General features: G+C 41.8%; 1 protein-coding gene and 1 long non-coding RNA gene across 2 annotated transcripts; both read left to right on the top strand.

Moving 5' to 3' along the window:
* Nucleotides 1-1461: 1461 nt before the first annotated feature.
* Nucleotides 1462-9262, top strand: LOC118240550 (butyrophilin subfamily 1 member A1-like). The gene is made up of 5 exons (XM_035521261.1): nt 1462-1528; nt 3174-3221; nt 6850-7224; nt 7336-7608; nt 8937-9262. Exons 2-5 carry the CDS (start codon nt 3176-3178, stop codon nt 9245-9247), a joined length of 1005 nt encoding a protein of 334 aa, XP_035377154.1. The 5' UTR covers nt 1462-1528; nt 3174-3175; the 3' UTR covers nt 9248-9262.
* Nucleotides 9263-9624: 362 nt separating this feature from the next.
* LOC118240551 lies at nt 9625-12071 on the top strand. The gene is made up of 2 exons (XR_004775483.1): nt 9625-9883; nt 11746-12071. It is a non-coding gene; the product is annotated as an uncharacterized LOC118240551 (long non-coding RNA).
* The last annotated feature ends 7929 nt before the right edge of the window (nt 12072-20000 follow it).

Genomic DNA, 20000 nt, shown 5'->3' with positions numbered 1-20000 from the left:
CATTACTAAGCGTGTAAATCGCAGATCCTGGTGCACGCCATTCGTCTGTGTTCGCATCATCGCAGTTCACAGCCCTCGAGTATCTCACCTGAGGGACGTCTGGGATGGTGGTCAGAGACCTTCCACCTGCACGAGGTAGAGATTTGCTCTGAGCGCGCGACCGATGGTGAAATCCCGTCATTGGAAGGGCTGCAGTGCTCTGCGTGCGCGCGCCAGGAACTGTAAAAACGATCATGCGAGTACACGTGACATAATTTCACTTCTCATTTCGCTCACACAAAATACACAGAAACGCACATTTTATGAAACACTAAACGCAAATGTAGTCGTGCAGACACTGTTCTTGATCGACTCTGACTTACTGGTCAAAACAACTTATACTTTTGTCAGTTTGTCAGCTGTTTCACACTAACAGTTGTTCATCGCACAAACCATGCATGGAAATACCGTGTGCAAGAAGCACCGTTTATACGGCACAGGAAAGGGCTTTGTATAAAGTGTTGGTAGGTTAGCTCATTCGGATGTGTGTTGTGTCAAGTTGAGTGTTTTTAAAGAACTTAGCACTGACTGAGGAATGCTTGTAACCACTTGAATAAAAAAACACCAACAACAAAATAGCAAAACTAAAGACACACCATGTTACATTTTGCCATCTCTGTGTGAAAAGATGGAACGGCGTGGACCAGATAGAATAAATGAGCATTTACAGGATCTGTGATTTGTACGTTTATATATATTTGCTTTTTAAATCAAACAAACACTAAAACATAAACCCAAAGCGCAGGACGCTGTTATACGAACAGGTGGGTTATGCTCCGCTATCACAGTGGGAGAACACAATGTAGACTTACAAAACAGATTTGAAACGACTAGAATCAATAATGAACTTCCCTCGGCCGGTTGCGCAGGTAAATGCATGGGTAAGAACGCCTATGAGTTGTGGTACGAGGCTTGTGTTTCATTATTATAATCAAGATTGAATATAAGTGTGCCAGTGACACATTTTCCCCAAACGACTGTGAAGACGTTTGTTCGTGTTTGTGTGACATCTGAACTGTCTTCATGCCCACTAAGTGGTCCTTGTTAGCCTCTATGGCGCGCGAACTCTTCAGAGCGCGTTCATCGCCACGTGTTCGCCTGCGCGTGGCAGCTCGAGGACGAGCGCGTGTTGTGTAAAACCCTGTGTGTGTGTGTGTGTGTGTGTGTGTGTGTGTGTATGTGTGTGTGTGTGTGTGTGTGTGTGTGTGTGTATGTCTTAGTTTTAAGATTTCAGTCCCCCCAAGCAATATAAAGACCTAACAATGTAGTATCCTGGGATTTTGATTAAATACGTTTCTAAAGGAGTTGTAATTGCACTGCAGTGGACACTCATCGTATGTGACACGCCACTGGTTTTGATGGGTTTGTGAGTGTGCACAGAGCTGGGTGCTGGCGGGATTAATTTCGCCATAGTCACGTGACATGGGCGTTCGTAATCCCACTCCGGAGAAATCAGTATCAGGCGCCCATCTCGAGCCTTGAGAAAGCGGTGAGATCACATTCTATATTACTCTTACTTTTCATGTCTAAAAGGTAATAATGTCGCCAACTCGATGACTCGATGATAGCTAAAGCAGTGTAGGAGTGAGATTATTTTAACGTTGCTGTTAGAAACTGGACCCAGAATCTAAGGCGAAAAAGAGATTACGCAACGGCGATGAACAAATCTAGCTGTAAAAACACGAAAGCTCAATACTCCCTCAGATTCATAGTTTTTAGGAAAGAAATGTGTGCAGTGTAAAAATCATGGCTCGTTTGACTTTTAAAGAAAATACTGATGTTATTTTCTATAACGACGCAGGAAAGTTGCCTCAGCGCTCGAGACATTCACGCAAAAATGGCCTGGTTATTAGAGAATAACAAAGATATGAGAGAATAAGTGTATAATAGCACTAACATTAAGAATGGCCCTATTATTAGAGAATAAGTGTGTAATAGCACTAACATTAAGAATGGCCTTATTATTAGAGAATAAGTGTGTCATAGCACTAACATTAAGAATGGCCAGGTTATTGGAGAATAAGTGTATAATAGCACTAACATTAAGAAAGGCCTTATTATTAGAGAATAAGTGTGTAATAGCACTAACATTAAGAATGGCCTGGTTATTGGAGAATAAGTGTATAATAGCACTAACATTAAGAATGGCCTTATTATTAGAGAATAAGTGTGTAATAGCACTAACATGTTAAAGAATGGCCTGGGTATTAGAGAATAACAAAGATATGAGAAAATAACAGTGTATAATAGCACTAATATGTTTAAGAATGGCCTGGTTATTGGAGAATAAGTGTATAATAGCACTAACATGTTTAAGAATGCCCTGGGTATTAGAGAATAACAAAGATATGAGAGAATAAGTGTGTAATGGCACTAACTTTAAGAATGGGCTGGTTATTGGAGAATAAGTGTGTAATGGCACCAACATTACGAATGGCCTGGTTATTGGAGAATAAGTGTGTAATGGCACTAACATTAAGAATGGCCTGGTTATTGGAGAATAAGTGTGTAATAGCACTTGGCTGCCTGAAGAGAGTGTTTGTGTGTGTGTGTGTGTGTGTGTGTGTGTGTGAGAGTGTTTGTGTGTGTGTGTGTGTGTGTGTGTGAGAGTGTTTGTGTGTGTGTGTGTGTGTGTGTGTGTGTGTGAGAGTGTTTGTGTGTGTGTGCGTGTGTGTGTGTGTGTGTGTGTGTGTGTGTGTGTGTGTGTGTGAGGTTTGTGTTTCCTGCCGGGTGTTGAGTGCACTGTGCTGAATGCTGATTAAAACTTTTGTGAGATTTAAAGTTGTGTTCCATTAAGTTATTTGAAGTCTTTATATGTCATTTATATTGTTCAGTGAGAATGTTATATTCATAAGTGAATATATCATGTTCATAAATATGTACGTTTATGTCATATTCATTTTAGGCTGTTCCATCAATTAAAAAAAAAACTAATTCAAAATTTTCTCATTAGAAATATTTTACAATATTTGTTTATTTTTTGTAGGACAAAACTGAAATACTTTAGGTAATTGGAAACATGAATCTAAGGCATTTAAGGCATGTTCCAATTTTAACTATGAAGGAGTTTTCATGTAAATTATTTGTAAGCAGTCATGCTTAGTAAACTAATACAGGACCTTGTTCTCTTTCAGAGATGAAGTGTGTTTGGGTGATTCTTTTCCTCCACTGGTCTCTCTCAGGTACAGTAAACACCAAGAAACAACATTACAGAAAATCCTATCACCGGCTGCAATATACAAACCTATCAGCAGTTACAATATACAATATACAAGCCTATCACTAGCTACAATATACAATATACAAACCTATCACCAACAATATACAACATACAAACCTATCACCAGCTGCAATATACAATATTCAAACCTATCACCAACAACAATACACAATATTCAAACCTATCACCAGCTACAATATACACTATACAAACCTATCACCAGCTACAATATACACTATACAAACCTATCACCAACAGCAATATACAACATATAAGCCCATCACCAACAACAATATACAATATTAAAAGCTATTGCCAGCTACAATATACAATATACAAACCTATCACCAACAACAATATACAATATTCAAATCTATCTCCAACACCAGTATACAATATTATATCTATCTTATATCTAAATATCCTAAGAAGTCTCCAGGTGAGTAACTGAGGTCAACTATACTGAGAGCTGTAGGGATATTGATAATTGTAGTGAAGTACACAAGGTTTCCAGAGAAGCAAGATGTTTTTAATGGAGGTTCTTCATCAGTTGTACAAGCAAGGTGCTTCTGAGTTTCAACATGCAATGTGAAAGGACTCAGCCAAAGAAAGGGACCTTCACTGGCCTGACGGTGGCGCTGTAGCACAGCATTTTACATTTTCTTCAATATCTTGTAATTTCTGCAACATAAATGTACAATTCTTTTTTCTCTCAAGCGGACAAATCTTTCGCATCTTTCACTCACTCAGTTTTTGAAAACAGACATTCTGTGTTTGGGTCACACCCACCTCTTTGAACCAGCCCTATGGTTTTCAGCCAGTTTTCATAAAACTGGTGTCAATCAATTCAGAACAATATGATCCTAAATAATGATCAAAAACATTTGGATATTTTCATACAGTCTGGCTGTCATGTGTCAATCAACAGCAAATTAAGAGGTGGAGCTTAATTTACTTAATTAGGTACTCAACAATACTATCAGTCAATCTTGGTGAAACTTCATGTATAGCTGATCAGGCTGGTGATTTTGAGGTCAAAAATAGGGGGCACTATAACATGGAAATCATTTTGACATTTCAAAACAATATGGCCTCCATATGCAAATGAACCCTTCCAGATAAGTACATATTGTGCATAAATGGCTGTAACTCATGAATGATTCATCCAATTGTGATGAAACTTCAGAATTTAGCGGCACATGATTTTAAGGTAGTCTGTTGACTTTGTTGAATATGTCAGTAGGGGGCGCTATAAAAGCTAGAAATGTACATCTCAACATACAGACATCAGATCAAGCTCAAATTTGGCATGCTGCATGAGTGACCTTTACTACACGGGGCCAATTAATCATTAACCAATATGTAGAAAACTGTGACCTCCATTGGCCAATCAGAGTCCAGCAGGCATATGACAGGCTTATCATTGACCAGTCATGATGAAACCTAAAGGCTATACATAAGTAAGGACTCTCTGTGAATCTGTGACGTTTCAAATGATTTGGCCACTAGGTGGCAGTGTTCATGAAAATCAAGTATAACGCCTACGTATTTTCACTTAGGAACATGAATTTACAAACTAGACCTAGGAATTTGATCCAATCATGTCTGAATTGGTACTACAATAATCTACTCACTCTCTATTCACTTTGATAAATAATGATCAAAATAAGATTGAAATTTTGCTCTCCATGGTAGTCACTTTGTCCAATCATTCATTGTGGCCTTGCTATATATGACCTACATTGCTATAACTCATAAACCATGTAAGTTATCATTTCAAATCCTTTCTTAGATTGAGGTTCATGTGAGTTTTTGCCAAGTTTGGTCCAAATTGAGCTTTAGAGGGCGATACAGCATACAGACATTTAAAACCCTTAAAACTCACATCATTAATATTATATGCATACTACAAGTACGAAATGGCTGCCATGTTATTCGGTTCCCTGAACTTAATAATTTTTCCATTACAATTTATGTGAAAAAATGCCTTGCCTGTGCAGTATTTTGACCGCTTTAAAAAACAGATAATTATTTTTAAAAATACAGATAATTATCTACAGGCCAAAAGCTCAATCTTTACAAAATTAAGGGTTTTTGATTATCAATCCTGACACATACAGGAGAAACTCTGACTCCATCATTTAGGTCCAGTCAAAGAAAACTACCTCACTAGCCCTCACAACCACACACTGGTACAGAGGTGAGGGAAAGTTGAAGACATCAGCACACACGTTTACACACATACACGTAATGACCGTATGATGTTAAGGCAAACTCACCATCAGGAGGCTCTGCAGTGCATAGTTATCTACTATGCACATAATCACAAACACTTTCGTCATGTCACGAGTCCTAGTAATAAGGGTGGACTGGTGAACTGGAGGTTTGTACGTGGACGTTATTTGACAGGTTCTTCTGTGAGTCGTAGCCCTCGTGAGTCCCTTGTGCCTTATGAGCCCATAAACCTACACGTGCTTGTGCACAGGGTAAGATGTGTCCTGTGATTGTGCACAGGGTAAGACGTGTCGTGTGCTAGGTCCTACGCCAGGCCATTAAGCTTCACACAGAATATTGTTAGAGATGTGATTGTGCACAGGGTAAGACGTGTCCTGTGCTAGGTCCTACGCCAGGCCATTAAGCTTCACACAGAATATTGTTAGAGATGTGATTGTGCACAGGGTAAGATGTGTCCTGTGCTAGGTCCTACGCCAGGCCATTAAGCTTCACACAGAATATTGTTAGAGATGTGATTGTGCACGGGGTAAGACGTGTCCTGTGCTAGGTCCTACGCCAGTCCATTAAGCTTCACACAGAATATTGTTAGAGATGTGATTGTGCACAGGGTAAGACGTGTCCTGTGCTAGGTCCTACGCCAGGCCATTAAGCTTCACACAGAATATTGTTAGAGATGTGATTGTGCACGGGGTAAGACGTGTCCTGTGCTAGGTCCTACGCCAGGCCATTAAGCTTCACACAGAAAAAGCAGATGTTGAAATCACATTCTCTCCGTGGGGTTCTAAAGTTCTGAGAGAGTAGATCAGTTCTTTGTTCTTTCTTAACTTCACTGCTGCCATAGCAACAACTGACCGTGAAAACCGGTATGTCATTAATGCAGTGTCCATTAGCACTAAAACGTCCTACCACTGCAAATGACAAATCCTCTAATCCTTAATTCTGATGATCAAATGGTCAGCAAGCCTTTTCTTGGCTTTCCCAGTGTAAAACTGACTACATCTCTTAAAGTAACACAGTTGACATCTCCTGGAGTGATGCATGAGGAGGAACTGGTGATGACACCTTAGCCTTTTGTGCCTGGTATTGGCCTGGCTGTGTTAACACATTTACATGAAGGACATCTAGAGCTGTTGCAATGCCACAGCTATTATTTGAATGGTAATTTTTCTCACTCCTGACGAGCGTCTTTGATGTTTTTGTTGCGTCTGAGGGAGATTAGTGGAGGATCCTTAAAAATGGATGTGGTCTCTGCATCACCCTGGAGGATTCTGGAGTGTTGCAGTAAAATATCAACTCCTGTTTTATTTGTTTTGTTTGAATGTGCACATCCAGCATGGTGATGTTTCTCATTACAGGAGGTCAGGAGTTTAACATGGAGGGTCCAGATGTGCCTGTTGTTGCTGCTCCTGGTTCTGACATCATTTTGCCGTGTTCCATCAAACCCAAAGCCTCTGAACAATCCCATGTGAGTGCTGTGGACATGGAAGTGAAGTGGAGCAGAACAGACCTGAATAGCGCAGTAGTGCATCACTATATGGATAAAATAGACAAGAATGAAGATCAGGATCCTTCATACAGAGGGAGAACAGCTCTGTTCAAAGAGGAGCTACAGTATGGCAACACCTCACTGCTACTGAAGAACGTTAAAGTGTCTGATGGAGGACAGTACACATGTCAAGTTGATTCTGCCCATCACAAAGATCATGTCAGTGTTCTGCTTAAAGTTGAAGGTGAATGTCATTGAATTTCAAATATTAAAATAACAGCCCTGTTTTAATATGTGTTTATGTAAGCAGAAACAGGACAATGCCATTTCAAGCTTTGGTTTTTTCAATCCACAGGTATTGGAGGAGCCCCAGAGATCACTGTACTGGGCACTGACTCAGGTGAGGTTTTTCTCCAGTGTGACTCTAAGGGCTGGTGGCCTGTACCTGAACTCCAGTGGCTGGACAGTGAAGGAGCAGAAGTGCCTGCTGGAGTAAAAGAGTCCCATAGAGATGACAGAGGCTTTAATGTGAGACTCCACCTCACTGCAAACAGCAACAGCACCAAAACCTACATCTGCAGAGTGAAACAGGGGCAGCATGTGATGGAGGAAAAGATCGACATTACTGGTAATTTACACTACTGAAAATCATTTTACACTACTCAAAAATCATATGTATATGTACAGCTATTATGTATTATATATATATATATACATATAAAATACATGTATATATATATATATATATATATATATATATATATATATATATATATATATATAAAATAAATATTGTATGTATATTGGTGCTCAAAGTGGACTGATACTCACCGGGACGCAGTACCAAAACTTTTACTCTTTGGTGTAATGTGACTTTTTCTCATGTAACTGAACTTCTCACAAGCTCCTTGTAGGCTTTTCTATAATAAGCCTGCACGAACTACATTACCCAGGGGGCACTATGTGATGCGCCCCTGTTCCCATTCTCTCTACAACTCTAGAACAAGAAGAGTTAACTTGCAATAATCAATGCGAAAATGATGTTGTCAGGTTTGAGAAGAAAACGGTAGGGTGAACTCCGTGGACTGTAGCTCGGTTTGGCCAAGTTGTTATCAAGAATGTACTGAACCTCTGACGTCATAAGTGGATATGGGTTTGATCACATTTGGGTGCTTTCACACCTACCTTGTTTGGAGTAGACTTATTAAATGTTTCTTTAGTTCAGTCCATTTTGGCAGGTGTGAAACTCAAGGGGCTGTGTTTTTTCTGGACCCAAGACCACATGCTCTCAATTTCGGTTCATTTGGTGGCGTGAGAAAGCTGTTTTCTAGACCGGGAACAGTACAGAGAACCAATCACTGGTCCTCGTGATCTCTGGTCCTCCTGATCTGGTGTCCTCCTGATCTCTGGTCCTCCTAATCTCTGGTCCTCCTAATCTCTGGTCCTCCTAATCTCTGGTACTCCTGATCTCTGGTACTCCTGATCTATTGTCCTCCTGATCTCTGGTCCTTCTGATCTCTGGTCCTTCTGATCTGGTGTCCTCCTGATCTGGTGTCCTCCTGAAAAATAAGGCCTTATCATGTAACTTCACTTTGCAAGTGTCATGATGGTGGGGAAAGGATTGCAGTGCACTTCTTGAAGGCCAGAAATAACAGACCCATGTTATCACTATTATACATCAGTACATGTGTACTAAAACTACATTTTGATAGGAATAATACGACTGGAGCAAAGATACTCAACTCAACTTTGTGGAGTCAGTACATGTACTGACAGCATCACGAAAAACATGGCTGACAACGTTCTCCTACAATGATGATCTCATTTCTTATCATCCACTTTGAAATGTTTTGGACATATTCCTTGTGTATTAAGCATTCATCGTTATACATTTTGGAGATGTTCCTCACTTTAAACTAGTCACTCCATCTCATGCTTTGACCTTGCAATCCTCAGGCATTGGAACAAGCCCAGTGGTCTCTGTGGTGGGCACTGATGCCTCAGGGGGGATCCAGTTAGTGTGTGAAACGGGAGGCTGGACGTCTGAGCCTGAGCTGCAGTGGCTGGACAGTGAGGAAGCAGAGTTGCCTGCTGGATGTACACAGTCTCACCACGACAGCGAGGGGTTCACTGGGAGTCACCGAATCACCGTGTGCAGCAGTGACACCGTCTTCTACTGTAGAGTGAAGCAGCATCCCAGGATGAAGTCACACATCAACATCGTTGGTAAGGTGCTGCTCCACGCTGAAAGACACTGTTGGTTCTGAGAAGGAGCTTGTTTATCAGCATGGGAGCATTTACATAACAGCCCATTTTCTTACCACAAGACATGACAGTGACCTGTCTTCTTCTCTGTGAGTCTTCACATGCCATTTGTGTTCGTGTTATACCATGTAATGTTCATGTTGTAGCATTTATTGTTCATGTTATATTGTTTGTGTTTGGGGTGTGGTGGAGTATCTGTGAAGTGTGGTGGAGTGGAGTGTGTGTGGTGAGGCATCTGTGATGTGTGGCGGAGTGGAGTGTAATGGCATTTAATGGTATATTAAGTAAATGTGATTGTACAGCATGGTGATATTTCTGATGACAGTTCTTTAAACCAGTTAATCTGTACCATGCCTTAATCTCTTAATCCACAGGTATCGGAACAAACCCAAAGATCATTATAGAGGGCACAGATGGCTCAGGAGGGCTCAGACTACTGTGTGAAATTAAAGGCTGGAGGTCTGAACCTGAGCTGCAGTGGTTCAGTGGAGGAGCACAACTGCCTGCAGGAGATAAAGAATCACACAGAGACGATGAGGTCTACACTGTTAGACGCCACGTCACTGCACAAGGCAGTGGAACCTTTGTCTGCAGAGTCAAACAGTATCCCAAGATGGAGGCAGAGATCACTGTCGCTGGTATGTTATATTTCTTTACTTTTATAATAAGTAAGACATAAGCAGTAGTGATCCATCCTCTTCACAAATCTCACATTCAGTTTTGAACAGCACTCTACACGACATATCTGTTAGTTAAAATAGTTGGGAAGAGGTCAAATTAAATCTAAACTTATTGAAGTAAATGTGCTTGTATATGTAAATGAGATTTGCCTGTTTTTGTTCACAGCCATCTAATTTTACTTTGATATCTGGTCCTGTGTGTGTAGTTGCCTAACAACTAGACTGATGCACACTCTTCTTTGGCAATTCCATTCTGGCTACATTGTGCTGAGCGTGATATAGCGCCTCCACAGAGTGATGCTGGTATTACATCACTAATGACACCAGAGTGATGCTGGTATTACATCACTAATGACACCAGAGTAATGCTGGCACTACGTCACTAATGACACCAGAGTGATGTGGGTACTACGTCACTAATGACACCAGAGTGATGCTGGTACTACGTCACTAATGACACCAGAGGTTCTGTTTTCGTTGGTGTCTGTGTCCTAAGTAAGCAGACATAAACAGTACTGACCCATCCTCTGGTTCCGTTACGGTCTGTGTCCAGAGGTGGTTCTCATCGATGATCTCAAGTATGTACTTGTACATCAGTAGATCCAACTACAAGCTGAAACCGGTTAAATTGATTTATGGAGAAATTAAAAGTGTTCTTATACCCAGAATATGTGTAATTACTTCCCTGTTATGTACCAACTTTCATTTTTGCTCACCTGTTGTTGTAGATGTTTGTCACTAACATGCCTGTGTTTTAAATGGTCTCTGTACAAGTGAGGTCATGAGTAGCCTTTTATAAGGAGAATCATTTATACTGTTGTTACTGACATTCTATTTGGACAGATATAAACTCTTTCGTACTGGTGTAGATACTGTATTTGGGCAGATAGAAACTCTTTTGTACTGGTGTAGACACTATTTGGGCAGATATAAGCTCTTTCATACTGGTGTAGATACTGTATTTGGGCAGATAGACACTCTTTCATACTGGTATAGACACTATTTGGGCAGATAGAAACTCTTTTGTACTGGTGTAGACACTATTTGGGCAGATATAAGCTCTTTCATACTGGTGTAGATACTGTATTTGGGCAGATAGACACTCTTTCATACTGGTATAGACACTATTTGGGCAGATATAAACACTTTCATACTGGTGTAGATACTGTTTTTGGGCAGATATAAACTCTTTCGTACTGGTGTAGATACTGTATTTGGGCCGATAGATACTCTTTTGTACTGGTGTAGACACTATTTGGGCAGATATAAACTCTTTCATACTGGTGTAGATACTGTATTTGGGCAGATAGAAACTCTTTTGTACTGGTGTAGACACTATTTGGGCAGATAGAAACTCTTTTGTACTGGTGTAGACACTATTTGGGCAGATATAAACTCTTTCGTACTGGTGTAGATAATGTATTTGGGCAGATAGAAACTCTTTCATGCTGGTGTAGATACTGTATTTGGGCAGATAGAAACTTTCATACTGGTGTAGATACTGTATTTGGGCAGATAGAAACTTTCATACTGATGTAGATACTGTATTTGGGCAGATATAAACTCTTTCATACTGGTGCAGATACTGTATTTGGACAGATATAAACTCTTTCATACTGGTTTAGATACTGTATTTGGGCAGATAGAAACTCTTTTGTACTGGTGTAGACACTATTTGGGCAGATATAAACTTTCATACTGGTGTAGATACTGTATTTGGGCAGATAGAAACTCTTTCATTCTGGTATAGATACTGTATTTGGGCAGATATAAACTCTTTCATTCTTGCTGATCTTCCAATTGTGTTTCCCTCTTTACAGCACAAGGATAAAAGGATTCCCTCCACCATGGCGGTTCCCATGGCGACCACACTGTGTTGTTTGGGTCTCTCTCCTCTTTTCTCTTGTGTTCATACTGTAACATGCTCTCATACTCATATCTGCATTAACAAACAGTTCAATGGGTGTACCTAATAAAGAGCCCTTTGAGTGTATAATCTGTACTCCTAAAGTGCCCCCTAGTGGCACTTCCTTTGTAAGTGATCTGACATTTCTTTTTGTGGATTAATGCTGACGTGATGCCACCTAATGTGTCAGTACTGTGAGACTTTGGTTGTTTCCACAAATCTAGTTTTCACAAAACTTCATTTTGTAATTTTTTTCATATTCTTGACTTTTGTTTACTGTGTAAATGGTGTTGTGATTTGACTCTCCAGGCCACCATAGGAAGCACCTGTGACAGAAGTACAATTTAGAGGAGCAAACAGTAAATTGATCACCCTGAGGGTACTTAATATTTCAGTACTTACATCCAGTCATAAATCCCAGAACATCCAGTTGTGTAATAGTAAACCACGGGTCCACGTTTTCAGTCTAACCTGGTGCGTTGGGAACTTGGACAGAGCAAAACTGTGGAACCATCAGATGGGCCACAATGTGTTCTGTACTCAGGATTAGGGTGTGCATGTATGTTGTGTTTAGCCATTAGGATGTGTGTGTGTGTGTGGTGTTTAGTAATTGGGATGTGTGTATGTGTGTGGGGAGGGGGTGTTTAGTCATTAGGATGTGTTTTTGTGGTGTTTAGTCATTCGGATGTGTGTGTGTGTGTGTGTGTGTGGTGTTTAGGGATTAGGATGTGTGTGTGTGTGTGTGTGTGTGTGTGTGTGTGTGTGTGTGTGTGGTGGGGGGGATCTCTAGTTTTCACTGGGATGACGCTTTGTGGAGTTCAGAGATTCTTCATAATGTTCCATTCTGGTTAAACACACAGTGGTCACCATGACAGACCTACATGAGTGTGACGTCCTTAACTTCTGTGTCTATAAGCACACGGACACCAGACGAGCTAATTAAGCCTACTGACGAGTTTAACTATATAAACACGCCTAGCTAATTAACATAAATCTACATATGGATTTTTCTGTACACATGTAGACACCAGCTGAGCCAATTAACATAAACTTACATGAGTCTGTAAGCATGTATACACCAGTAGGTATATAAGTATCCACTTATACATATATAAGTATCTGTATGTGAAATGTTTTCACTTTAAACTTGGAATGTGCTTGAGATTGAGGTAAGAGCTTCATCCATCAGTTCACACTCTCACCACTAGAGGGAGCGATTGGGCAGCCACGTTTAGACCAGCTGCCAAGCAGGAAGCCACTCCCAACCACCAGTATACAAAACTGAAGACATACACACACACTATATATATATATATATATATATATATATATATATATATATATATATATATATATATATAATTTTTTTTTTATTATTTTTTTTTTATTATTATTTTTATTTATTTATTTATTTTTTTTAGACACACACGTAACACCCCCTATCTCATAACTAATTCCTTGTAGGTAAGGTGAGTTTTCCATTTGCGTGACTATTTACGATGCCTGGGGGTTAGGCTCTCCTGTCTACTCGGGACAATGTGGTTCTACTATTGTACGCTAGTGATTAGGCCTACTATCTAATTATATCGTTTCTCTCACACTAGTAAAACTCTCCCCTGATAATATTAGACAGAAATCCAGCAAACTGTCCCATACAATGAAATGAAAAGGAACAGAGATTATAACTTTTCACCAATTAACTCTTTACTGCTTAAACCGCATGTATTCTTTAGTGTAGAGGCACGCCTGAGAACTCAGGGAAAACACAGCCCTAGGCATGCACACATGCACAAAAAGAGAGTGAGAGAGCACATCTCCCAAAATGAGACATACTCTCCTAGATATGTAGGCATGTCCTACGCTGCGGAAATCTAAAACGTCCGCTTCCCTCCTCACGGAGCAGCTCGCTCCGTTCCGCATGCAGAGGAGTGGGGGATCCAGTGAAGGGCGCGCAGTGCACGGAGGAAAGGAGACTCTCCTTAATCGCAAGCCTCGGTCCAGATCTTCGCGTCTCTTCCGTTGTTCTCCACCCGGCCTAGCCAGCCATTACGCTACCCAGCTCAGCGCCCCCTAGCGCCCGGCCTGTGCAGTGACCGCCCTCAGCCCGGGACACTCCTGAACGTGATACTCTGTCTCTGACCGTCCGACTCCGCAACGCCACAGTTCTGACTTCCACAACGTCTTTCATGTTATAGATCGCTGCAAACTTTGCTCCCCTTCCCCACACAATCTGATTAGCTCGTCAATGACAAACTAACAGACCAATCAATAACGCTCAAAAATCAAGTCTACAGATGAAAAACTGTAAACAATTGTGTGTGCATGTATGTTGTATATTGTGTGTGTATATGTATGTTGTATAGTGTGTGTGTGTGTGTGTGTATGTATGTTGTATAGTATATGTTGTATAGTGTGTGTGTCTGTGTGTATGTATGTTGTATAGTGTGTGTGTCTGTGTGTATGTATGTTGTATAGTGTGTGTGTGTATGTATGTTGTATAGTGTGTGTGTATGTATGTTGTATAGTGTGTGTGTTGTATAGTGTGTGTGTGTATGTATGTTGTATAGTATATGTTGTATAGTGTGTGTGTATGTATGTTGTATAGTGTGTGTGTGTGTGTGTATGTTGTATAGTGTGTTTGTGTGTGTATGTAAGTTGTATAGTGTGTGTGTGTTGTATAGTGTCTGCGACAGAGGAGGCGGGGCTACTGAACTACTGCGACAGAGGAGGCGGGGCTGTTGAACTATTGCGACAGAGGAGGCGGGGCTGTTGAAGTACTGCGACAGAGGAGGCAGTGGTACTGAACTACTGCGACAGAGGAGGCACAGCTCAAATCAGATCATGTTCTGGTTTTTCTCGTTTGAGATAATGCAGCACACTACCTTTCTACCGCTGGTAAATTTACACATTTTCCAGTTTTGGGGTATATACAAATACGATCGCTGCAAATACAAATACGATTCTACGTACTAGAGATTGTCCAGCACGCGGGTCTGCATTAACCATGCACCATGCAAACAGCGTCAGAGCGAATAGTCAATACAATAAATACAGTTAACAGGCTGTATTTAAATACAGGCTAGAACTGTGCTGCTGTAAAACTACACAAAGATATGCAGCTATACAGTAGATCAAACGATCGCCCGTAATGGGACAGATGGGTTACTATCGCACATGTTTTATATAGTACTACAGTACTGTATTATACAGTAAACAGTCTAGTTTAAACCCTGGTGCAGAGGAGCAGTGTGTAGGGATTAACACAAATTTATTAAATCACGGATTAAATATCTTTACGCACTTGTTTCCTGAGCTAGTTTCTTTTCAATACCTAGTTTGTAGGTTTTGAAGTCAGTGTGTTCACTAGCAGTAAAACTGTAGCAGCCCTTGGTATTTCATAACTCACTCTGCGTGCCAAGGGGTGCAGTATTTCTCGAAGCGTTGTGTAAAAATCCTTTTGGTTATTGTTTAACCCTTTTCTAAAAATGGCAAGGTAACTTGTCAGTAGACCTCTCAGTAAAGAAAGGGTGTTCACAAAATTCACAAAGGCAAACACAAAATGGGTTACAACCTTGAGCTTGAATGTCCGCTCTAAATGGAATATAAAGAAAAGGTTTCACGGACACAAAGGAATGAAAGCGCAGCTACTAATTTCCGCGCGCTGCTGGGGCGCCACATGTGCTCTCATTCTTAAAGGTGCAGTCGCAAAATAAGTATACCGAGTGAATGGTCATTTACACTCCCACCAAACCATGTTATGATGAATGAACACGAGCTAAAGATTCATGAACCATACATGATTTCTAAATCACAATAAATGATCACACTCGTATTACTCAAATTATGCAAGTTTGTAGTACATACTTGAGACATTGTTTACATGGCAAGAATAAACATGTTTGATGCAAGTTTCCCTCAGTGCAGGCAACGTATCATTCATGCTCGAGGAGATGGACTAACTTCTGGATGGGCCGTTCAACTATGGAAGGTTTGAAGGGCGGATTTTGTTTTGTTGTTGGCTTACAGTCCCCCAGCTGTACCCTAACTCGAAGATCTAGACCATCACCCTCTTCTGTAGTCTCAAACACTCATCCTAGCTGCCACTGGTTTCTTGGGAGGATGTTAGACTTCATCAAAAGGAGATGGTTCAAGTGAGTTAGGATTGTTAATTCCATTCACAGTTAACAGGTGGCTGTTGGCAATACCCATAGCTTCACAGAACAGCGTTCTGAGGGAAGCATCATCAAGTCTGTGTTGTCATCATCAAGTCTGTGTTTTTTTTTTCATAATACTTTTCCAAGTTTCCACTATTGTGTTCAAACCATATATTATTCAATATATGCAAATTGATATTTAATAGGTATAACACCACCACACATACCCCCAACACTCCATAATGGATTAACCCTTTACTATGCTACAGTTATACAGCAGATATAACACCACCACACATACCCCCACCCCACACTCCATAATGGATTAACCCTTTACTACACTACAGTTATACAGCAGATATAACACCACCACACATACCCCCCACACTCCATAATGGATTAATCCATTAGTAAAAGGGTTAATCCATTATGGAGTGTTGGGGGTATGTGTGGTGGTGTTATATCTGCTGTATAACTGTAGTGTAGTAAAGGGTTAATCCATTATGGAGTGTGGGGTGGGGGTATGTGTGGTGGTGTTATATCTGCTGTATAACTGTAGTGTAGTAAAGGTTAATCCATTATGGAGTGGGGGGGGGTATGCGTGGTGGTGTTATATTTGCTGTATAACTGTAGTGTAGTAAAGTGTTAATCCATTATGGAGTGGGGGGGGGTATGCGTGCTGGTGTTATATCTGCTGTATAACTGTAACGTAGTAAAGGGTTAATCCATTATGGAGTGTGGGGGGTATGTGTGGTGGTGTTATATCTGCTGTATAACTGTAGTGTAGTAAAGGTTAATCCATTATGGAGTGGGGGGGGGGGGTATGCGTGGTGGTGTTATATTTGCTGTATAACTGTAGTGTAATAAAGTGTTAATCCATTATGGAGTGGGGGGGGGGTATGCGTGGTGGTGTTATATCTGCTGTATAACTGTAATGTAGTAAAGGGTTAATCCATTATGGAGTGTGGGGGGTATGTGTGGTGGTGTTATATCTGCTGTATAACTGTAGTGTAGTAAAGGGTTAACCCTTTACTACACTATAGTTATACAGCAGATATAACACCACCACGCATACCCCCCCCCCCCACTCCATAATGGATTAACCCTTTACTACACTACAGTTATACAGCAGATATAACACCACCACACATACCCCCAACACTCCATAATGGATTAACCCTTTACTACACTACAGTTATACAGCAGATATAACACTGTGGTTTTACTGTAAAACACTTTCAGCTGCATTTTAGAAGTATGAAAGGTGCTACATGTTTATTGCACATTCGTGTAAGCTCAGACAACGATGTTTCACACTTCTATCACCAGTATTGATCCCTGTAATTCTACAGTGTGTGTGTGTGTGTGTGTGTGTGTGTGTGTGTGTGTGTGTGTGTGTGTGTGTGTGTACCTGCTGGTCCCTCTCGTGCTCCTGTGTGAGAGTATGTATTTGTGCTTTGGTGTGTGTGTGTATGTGTGTGTGTGTGTGTGTGCGTGTGTGTGTGTGTGTGTGTGTGTGTGTATGTATGTGTCTGTGTGTACCTGCTGGTCCCTCTCATGCTCCTATGTGAGAGTATGTATTTGTGTTTTGGTGTGTGTGTATGTGTGTGTGTGTGTGTGTGTGTGTGTGTGTGTGTGTGTGTGTGTGTGTACCTGCTGGTCCCTCTCATGCTCCTGTGTGAGAGTATGTATTTGTGCTTTGGTGTCACACACACTCACACACACACACACACACACACACACACACACACACACACACACACACACACACACACACACACACACACATACACATACACACAGACATACACACACACATACACACACACTCACACTCTTACCTGGATGTTTCTTCTCTGATCAGTGATCATCTTCTCTTTGTTCAGCATCTCCACAAATTTCACCAAGTCCTGCAGCTACACACACACATACATACACACACACACACACACACACACACACACACACACACACACACACACAGCATGAAGAGAAACACCACATAATGAAGAGGACGTGGGAAAGCTGCGTCTCCAACCACATTCCAATGAGAGGTTTTCATCTTTCTTATTGTCATCTTTCCCTCAATCCTCTCTCACGCCCTCACCTCCACCTCTTTGTCCAGTTCCTCCATCCTGTCTGTTCTGGTCCTCACCTCCACCTCTGTGTCCAGTTCCTCCACCCCGTGTGTTCTGGTCTTCACCTCCACCTCTCTATCCAGTTCCTCCACCCTGTCTGTTCTGGTCCTCACCTCCACCTCTCAGTCCAGTTCCCCCACCCTGTCTGTTCTGGTCCTCACCTCCACCTCTCAGTCCAGTTCCCCCACCCTGTCTGTTCTGGTCCTCACCTCCACCTCTCAGTCCAGTTCCTCCACCCTGTCTGTTCTGGTCCTCACCTCCACCTCTCAGTCCAGTCTCCCCACCCTGTCTGTTCTGGTCCTCATCTCCACCTCTCTGTCCAGTTCCTCCACCCTCTCTGTTCTGGTCCTCACCTCCACCTCTCAGTCCAGTCTCCCCACCCTGTCTGTTCTGGTCCTCACCTCCACCTCTCTGTCCAGTTCCTCCACCCTGTCTGTTCTGGTCCTCACCTCCACCTCTCAGTCCAGTTCCCCCACCCTGTCTGTTCTGGTCCTCACCTCCACCTCTCAGTCCAGTCTCCCCACCCTGTCTGTTCTGGTCCTCACCTCCACCTCTCTGTCCAGTTCCTCCACCCTGTCTGTTCTCGTCCTCACCTCCACCTCTCCCCAGATCCTCCACCCTGTCTGTTCTGGTCCTCACCTCCACCTCTCTGTCCAGTTCCTCCACCCTGTCTGTTCTGGCCCCACCTCCATCTCTCTCTCCAGTTCCTCCACCCTGTCTGTTCTGGTCTTCAGCTCTGAGGTCTTCACTCTCAGTTCTTCTGCTCGTCTCTCTTGTTCCTTCTGCACTCGTGACAGCTTCTCCTGGAGCTTCTGCAGGGTATCGTTCTGCTCCTGACACACACACAGCACGATTAGAGCATTCATACACTCCCATATTCCACCCCTACACCCATTCCATTCAGATACTAATTCAACAAAATTAATAATGAAATAAAGCACAAATGCACAAATATTCTGCACATATTAGACATATTAAAGCACTTGGAGTGATACATTAGTGCACTCTGTATTTTAACAAATGTGTTTAGGGACAAGGCAGAGCAAAGAAAAGTTCATGTAGGACTGACATATAAGAAATCATCCACAATAGAGCATTTTATGAAGTTAATTAAAAGGTCTAAAGAACTCACACACATACACACACACCCATACACCCACTACCACACACTCACACACACACTCATACACCCACCCTCCCACAACCACACACTAATACACACACAACCACTCACACACACACACAACCACTCACACACACACACACACACACAACCACTCACACACACACACACACACACACACTACCACTCACACACACACACCACCACAAACACACACACTCATACACCCACCCACTACCACACACCCACCCACTACCACACACTCCAACACACACTCATACACCCACTACCACACACTCACACACACACACACACACACACACACCCATACTCATACACACACACATACCCATACTCATACACCCATTACCACACACTCACACACACACTCATACACCCACCCTCCCACAACCACACACTCATACACACACACTACCACTCACACAGACACTACCAATCACACAGACACACTCATACACCCACCCACTACCACACACTCACACACACACACACACACACACCTACTACCACACACTTACACACCCACGCTCCCACAACTACACACTCATACACACAGACACACACCAACTACCACACACTCATTCACACACCCACTACCACACACTTACACACACTCATACACACAAACTCATACACACACATTCTCACACTCATACACATTCACACAAACACACACACACTATCACACACACACACCCTTACACACCATCACACTCACTCACACACCCACTAC

Source organism: Electrophorus electricus, chromosome 22, assembly GCF_013358815.1.
Source record: "Electrophorus electricus isolate fEleEle1 chromosome 22, fEleEle1.pri, whole genome shotgun sequence".
Taxonomy (NCBI): domain Eukaryota; kingdom Metazoa; phylum Chordata; class Actinopteri; order Gymnotiformes; family Gymnotidae; genus Electrophorus; species Electrophorus electricus.
The sequence above is the reverse complement of the archived record's forward strand: the minus strand, read 5'-3'. Positions and strand labels throughout refer to the sequence as shown.